The 7194-nt window shown below is 35.7% G+C and overlaps 1 protein-coding gene across 1 annotated transcript; it reads right to left on the reverse strand.

Moving 5' to 3' along the window:
• Positions 1 to 253: 253 nt before the first annotated feature.
• On the reverse strand, positions 254 to 5165 carry LOC113239311 (leukocyte surface antigen CD53-like). The gene is made up of 6 exons (XM_026476233.1): positions 5133 to 5165; positions 4690 to 4839; positions 4353 to 4538; positions 1476 to 1640; positions 919 to 1110; positions 254 to 497 (listed from the first exon to the last, which is right to left on the reverse strand). The coding sequence occupies exons 1-6, from the start codon at positions 5163 to 5165 to the stop codon at positions 432 to 434; spliced, it is 792 nt and encodes a 263-aa protein (XP_026332018.1). The 3' UTR covers positions 254 to 431.
• Positions 5166 to 7194: the final 2029 nt, after the last annotated feature.

Below are 7194 nucleotides of genomic sequence, written 5' to 3' on the forward strand. Positions count from 1 at the left end.
CACAGCTACCCTAGCACTTGCAGTGCATGGTCACTGCCACTGCGTCTGTTAGCCTGAAACAAAGTTGACGTCGGATACTCAGTTTTTGGGACCACATATCGTTACCAATAGTTATGTAGATGATATGGTGTTGCCGAGTCCTTTGACGGGTGCATTTCGTAAGCCATTTGTGAGCTCTGCTGCTCTGCTGGCGCAGAGAGGTCTATGGCCTTCGGTACAACACGACCAAGAGTCCGTTGCTTGTTTTCAGAGCGGGTAGCAAATATTGTGTATGATATCGTTCCAGAAGTTAAATTGTGTTACTTTCCCAAATATCTTTGAAATACAGATACAATAAAAGATAATAGAAGATCATCATAATTTTTAAAACGTTCGGTGACAGTACGCCGGAGGGGCTTATTTCTCATTTTATTGAACAAATGACGTCTGGTTTAGTAACCTCGCTTTGCTTTAGAGATCCGACTGTTCAGGAACAGTGCAAAGATCATCGCGGTAACCTGAAACAGAAAAGGACATTATTGAGTTACTAATAATAACAAATATATTAGGTAATTGGGATTGCAAACGCTTGGCTTATCAAATGTAATGTCGAGCATAATGTGCAAGTTTGTTTTGAAATGAAGTTAAAAATGTAAAAAAAATAACACATTGTCTTTACCATGCTCGTCTTAGACCTGAAATTTAAAAGAAATTTTCACAAACGACCTGCATTAGATACTGTACTTAATATATTTATTTACAACATTATTTTGCAATATTAACTATATTTTGTTGCCCTTATGGTGAAGTAAAAATTTATGATTGTACTACGTGTAGGAACATTTAGGTGAAGCTTAAGTAGCGTTTTATAGACTAATTTAATTTGTGAAAGTTTTCGTGATTTTTCATTCTCACGTAAAAGTTTAAAACCCTACTCACCTCAATACAAATAACGACAATGACTATATAGCCAACAATATTTCCAAAATTGGTTAGGTATTCGGTGAACTTCGCCGAACACCCGTCGTAGTAGGTGTCTGCGTTATCGCAGTTTTCTAATGGACAGCAGGACGACGGGATGAACAGCAGGTCGTTATAGGACTCCTTGCCGGTCGTTCCGCAGCATCGTAACTGAAAGTTATTTATGGTAATTTAATGGGATATACCAATGGGAGGGATTCGGCGCAAAAGTACATATGAACTTCAGAAATGCCTCTACACTAACAGTGAGACTATTATCAAAAACACATATCATTAAAAATAAAATACCAAAGTGTACCGACCGCGTTGTGTCTAGTGAACTTAACAAATCAACGTGATTGTTTCCAATATATCATTCCATTTACCATAGTTTTTCCTGCTAGCCGCTTCTCGACAAAAGCCTCATAATGAAACAGCTGGTAACCGATGAAGAAAATAGATAAATCTCTCCATATCTATAAACTTTCTGTGTTTGGTACGAGATTCGACTAGCATATTCCAATAAAAATACTTACTAGTTCTTCCAGTGCCCTGAACATGCCATTTAGAGTTTGTCCATGTTGCTGGAATGCGGTGTCGACCCATTCTTCGATCGTGTTCATTAGCCCATTCAAGTTGTTAAATATTGCCACCGCCAGCCAAATATTTGCTCCTGCCATTATGAGCATACATACGGCGTACTGAAAATAATCAAACATAAATAAATATATAACTAATTGTTTGACTGAGTAGTCTCATGTCAATGAAATGCAAACGTAGGAATAGGGTGTTCCAATCCAAAATAAGTAGTGAAATGTCTATTCATATAGGTACAAAAAGTGATATGGAGTGGTTAAAACCACCAAATATTGATGAATTACTCTTCGAATTTTCTATTTCCGAAAATAGATTTACTGCATGTAAACTAACCAAGGAAGTTCAAGTTTTCAAACTTTTTTTAACTCAAGTTTTTAAGTTTTTAAAATTCGATTTTAAACTAATTCTAATGGCGCAATGTAAAACATGTACTAGATAATAAAACTTTCACCAAAGTAAACCTTTTTTCCGAGCTATATGAAAAGCTTGTTTTAACTAAGGCGGAAATTTATTTTTAAATTTTATAATTTTTAATTTATTTGTTATTTATTCATTTAAATCTGGCAACATGACCCAAGTAACATATACCTTAAGGACTAACTTACATGTAATGTAGTATAAAAAATTAACAACTAATCTACACGAAGTACACTTGTCGGCGTCGTGTGGCGCAATCTGGTGTCAGGTAACCCAGTCTGCGGCATCGCACTGGTTCACCTGTCTCTGTGCTTTTGCACCTTCAGAGACAGTCACATTGAGATTAAGGCATATAGTAGATACTTTTTTATTCGTGGAATGCAAAACTTAAGTAATTAATAAATATTTGGTGGTTACCACTAACCACCCCATGTCACTCCTTGCATCTATATATAGACGTTTATGTACAAACTTGGAATAACCTATTCAGATCATTGATTTTATCACAGAAAAGTAGACCATACACACACGTACGCACACCTTAATCTTGTTGCAAAAATCTGTCTGGTTTATTTCAATTTTACTAACATTAGTTTTCACATACCCCATGAACTATTTTTCGTGGCTTTTCTAAAATTAATTTTTACTTTGACTTAAGTATTACACTAAAATATATTCACAATCATAATTTCATATATTTTCATAACAATACATGCATTTACATATCGATAGCTTATTTTAGATGCACTTTTCACACTTTATTACATTTATTATTTCAATGAACGATTTCACTCCTAGCCGTTTGTTATATCTGTTTTTACAAATAACTTGTATATTTAGTCACTCTCGTTGATTCTGACTGAAGACCAGCGCCATAGGGAACCTCTTAAAACAATATTACTTTAATCTTACATTGACTTTTCGTACCACAACGTGCTTAAAGTAAGCTTATTTGTAATGTTAAAACTATGATGTTTTATTGGCAGCTTTGAGACTATTCATTCACTCAGTTCATACTATGACGCGACTTTGACATTAAAGTAATTATTGCTCTTATGTCAAATTTAGCAATCTTAAAATAGTTACACGAATGCAATGGAAACAATATTAATTTTAGTTTTATTGTCTTAATATTGATTTGTAATGATGAAAAGTTAAGTTGAAGTTATTTATTTACATATATCTCTTCAATATTTTGTTTATTTGTTATTTAATAGCACATAGGAAATAATTTATAGTAAAATAAAAACACGCGATGTTTATTTCGTAAAATTATATGCTCCTTGGCGAAACTAACAGTTGACACTAGACTATGGGTCCGAATTCACTACGTGACTATCAAGCCTCAGTTTGTTTTATTTCTTTTTCTTCATGAAAATGCGGAATAATAATTGAAAACAACGTAATTTTAATAGATTTCATTATTACATACTTTTCTTTTTTTGTTAGTTAAAACTAATTATAATAAAAAAGAAATCAACAACGTTAATATTTTAAAATAAATATGCATATTCAGAGCCTATTTGTTGTTAGACTGCTTGCGCACGCGCCCCTCGCTACCAAAAGATTACCTGCACCTCCAAAAGATTACCTGCACCGGTGCACTTATATGGCGAATGTTGTCGCTGCACAGTTATCAGGCACCCGAGTTCCTAGTATTAAATTAGCGCTTATCATATATTGATACGATGATATTATGAGTTACGAATTTACGTTTTCATACTTTAAGATAACGAAAATTCCGAAAAACCCGGATTTTCCTTAGCTGAAAACCGGGTTCTAAAATGAACGGTTGCTAGTATTTTACGGTTAACTGAGTAACCGGTTTGCATGCCATATTCGTAATCCGATTAGGGTACCTAACTTTTATTTTGGAAGTTATGTTGAACCATTTTTTTAATGAACACACTCATAGCCCTGCACTAGGGTGACCTTGTATCGCGGGTGCAATGAACACACATAAACAACGATAAATTAGAGAAACTCACGAGAGAAGTAAATATAGGCCCTACAAATATTTCTCCCGGCCTGGGATTCGAACCCGGGACCTCTGCGTGGCAGTCCAGCATGGTGACCTTTCGGCCATGGAGGCAGCTAATACAGTCATATATCTTACAATTTAACACGTAAATATGAATAATAAATATTACATAACATCACATGTGTTGGTCGATCCCAAAGTAAGTAACTAAAGAACTTGTGTTATGGAAATTGAAAACAACGACAATACCACAAACACCCAGACCCGAGACAACATAGAAAAATTAGCTTCTCTACAAAGACCCGGCCGGGGATCGAACCAGGGACCTCAGAGATGGCGACACCATGAGAACCGGTATGCAAGTCCACGGTAATCGTCAGAGACAAGTGATTATTAAGGATAATATAATAAAGTTTACCATAATAAGGAGACATCCATTCTCCCTAACAGCTCCACAGCATCCAAAGAAGGCAATTAAAAAGATGATGCAGCCAATCACAATTACCAAGATGGGGATTGTGTTGATTGCCGGTATAAGATCAGTAATTTTATCCAGTGCCACTAGTACCGCTATGCCTATGCCTATGAAGGTTGCGCCTACCAGCTGTAAGAAAATAACATTGAATTGAAATATTGAAGTCCAGTAGAGTTTTGGTCGTTATAGTATTTTGCCCTACAGAAATAATTCATATCAAATTGTATAACTAGTTTCGCAATCTAGGTTGTTCATGGTTAAAAATGATTAAGTTAGGTACATCGCTGTATCGTCCTATCCCTGTCGACCGTGGTGCGAGGCATGGTCGGCAGCGAGAGGGCGTGTAGTGCGGTGGCCTCCTTCTGCACCGATGTATTGTCGCGGAAAGAGGCGGCGGAGCGGGAGCGAGAGAAAGACCCTTCCTCTCATCCTATGCGCCGCAAACGTTTAGGGCGCAGGCGCCTACTACCGCCCTGACAGTGAACCCTGGGGCAAAACGGGGGCTTTGTCCCTCACTGGGCAAGGGTTCACGGGTTGGTTGGCATGCCAAGTATTCCCAACATGCCACTAACGACGGAGTGGGGACGGTAAAGTCTCCTAGAGGTGGATCCGTAGTCCCGGACAACCGCAGGCGGGGCCGTGGATCGTAAACCACGTGGCCACAGCCCCGTCCCATGCGGAGTGTGGGAATACCCGGGTGATTTTAGTGAGTAGGAGTCTCACATAACCAACTCCCCGTGACGCGGTGGTATCCATGACGGATTTTCCCCCGGAAAGAAAGAAAAAAGGTACATCGCTGTATCGCGAGAGGGTACTATTTCTATGTTATATCAGTCACCTTAGTCTAGTTTGCGCAATGCATTATATTACATAATAATATAGACTTCATAGGTATTCGCGATTTTTTTTATCATACCAAGTGACAGGACGAATAATAAGAAGCACGCGTAGTGTTAATTGACACTCCTGTCCATGGCAGTTGCAGTGCCACTCAGCTTTAAATCGCAAAGATCCGAGGGACATTGCCACTGCGCTTGTTGCCCTGAGACATGAGTTGACGAGTCCCATGTGCCTGCAATTTAATTTCGATTGCTATACTGGTCTAAGTTTGCCGTGACCATACATGTATAAGTACACACTAATAAGTGTACATTTTTAGTACTAACACTACAGGTATTGAAACATAATCGATTGATAAGCCGTTGTGACTGATAACATTCTTTGCCCCAAATAATATTTCCAGTATCATCTATAAATTAATGTTTTGTGCAATTTGTGTGTCTCAAATTGTCTCAAAGATTATCAAAATTTCCTTTTTCGTAGAGATATAATATAATAATAAGTTTTTTTGAAAAAATATTAATTGTATTAACCACCCAGTAAACTGCAATGAAAAAGCGCTAAACGCCCAATGTACTTTATAATGAACTAAATATAATTACTTATTTCCTTCAGGCCCAAGTACGTATGCCCTCTGTTTTGTATAAAAAACGTATTTTACTATAGTCTGTATAGTCCAATCCATTTTGAATAAAAGGTAAACAAAACTGTTTGGTTAAGATTCTAAAGCAACCACTCAATAAATCGAATAAGTAACACTTCCACGAATATTTTGAAGATTTCAACTTGATATCTCATCACTTTTTCCAACAACATTCATTTGCATAGCATAGTAAAATCGTATTTGAAAAATGGTAGTCCAAAAGTGAGGTTATTATTCATCTATACTTCTATGACTTGCCTATGGTTGCATAGTGCTGTTCGAAAAAAAAAACATTCGGTTCAATCAATGAAAGTTTGTAACCGATTATTGAATCGAATATTTCAAACGTAATCGAACGAGTATCTAAGTGTAAGAATTTGAAGGAGGATTTAAATTATTAAATATACTTCTATAGGTTATGTAAGGAAAACCGATAGTATGACTCAATTGAACACATCGATTCATTCAATTAAATAATCGATTTTTAGTTGGCATTACAATAGTCCATCACTAAACCATCCATGGTCGGGTCAGTGACTTGTTTGTTTACTTTTTGTTTAAAATGGATCGAAACGAAGTATAGATACCCTACGATGATATTAAATAGAATATTTGTAGCGTTAAATTTGAATGCGATATTTTCATTAAATGTGCACTGGGCGTTTACGTGGTCATAGTGAAGAATATTGTCGGGGTATAAATCACAGCACATATTTTGTAAGTACCTGTTGATATACACGTGGCCTTAAGATGTTAAGTTTATTTCACTCTTAGTGTTTTCACACAATTAGAATTACTTTCAGTGTGTAATTAACAAACAAAACAAAACTTTAAAAACCGAGCGGAGCGAAACGCAAGACGTCTTTTTTGCACTTATTGAATAAATGTGGTGAGTCCCTCAATCGAATCAGGTGTGAGAGTAGCATAAGCTACCAATAAGTTTTCACAATTTATGTCGTCCTAAGTAACGTAAATAAAATGTAATATAGTAAACTTAAGAAAACTTTACCAAAAATGTAATTGTAATTCATTAAAAAAAAGAGTGATTTACCGTGTAGGTTTATTTCGTATGAAGATTTATTTTAGCACATTCCAAATAATTTTTTTTACTAAAAAGTAAATATTTTTATTTGCATTAATATATTAATAATTTTTATTTATGTTTTTTATATAAAACTAAACGAAATAGAAGTTTTATATTATCTTTTTCATTACGTACGTATATAACCAAATAAAAGAAAAAATAACAACATGAAAAAGCTGGTAATAAAACGATAAATGTAATGCGGCATATATATACGA

This window comes from Hyposmocoma kahamanoa, unplaced genomic scaffold (genome assembly GCF_003589595.1).
Source record: "Hyposmocoma kahamanoa isolate Upper Pololo Valley unplaced genomic scaffold, ASM358959v1 114, whole genome shotgun sequence".
NCBI lineage: Eukaryota > Metazoa > Arthropoda > Insecta > Lepidoptera > Cosmopterigidae > Hyposmocoma > Hyposmocoma kahamanoa.

Bases quoted from the DNA above. Each gene is read 5' to 3' on its own strand.
- LOC113239311 (XM_026476233.1), bottom strand. From the start codon at position 5,165: ATGGATACCACCGCGTCACGGGGAGTTGGTTAT. The intron at 4,840-5,132 runs GTGAGACTCCTA...TGCGGCGCATAG, and splicing joins CGTCACGGGGAGTTGGTTAT to GATGAGAGGAAGGGTCTTTC. The intron at 1,641-4,352 runs GTAAACTTTATT...GATTATTTTCAG, and splicing joins ATGGATGTCTCCTTATTATG to TACGCCGTATGTATGCTCAT.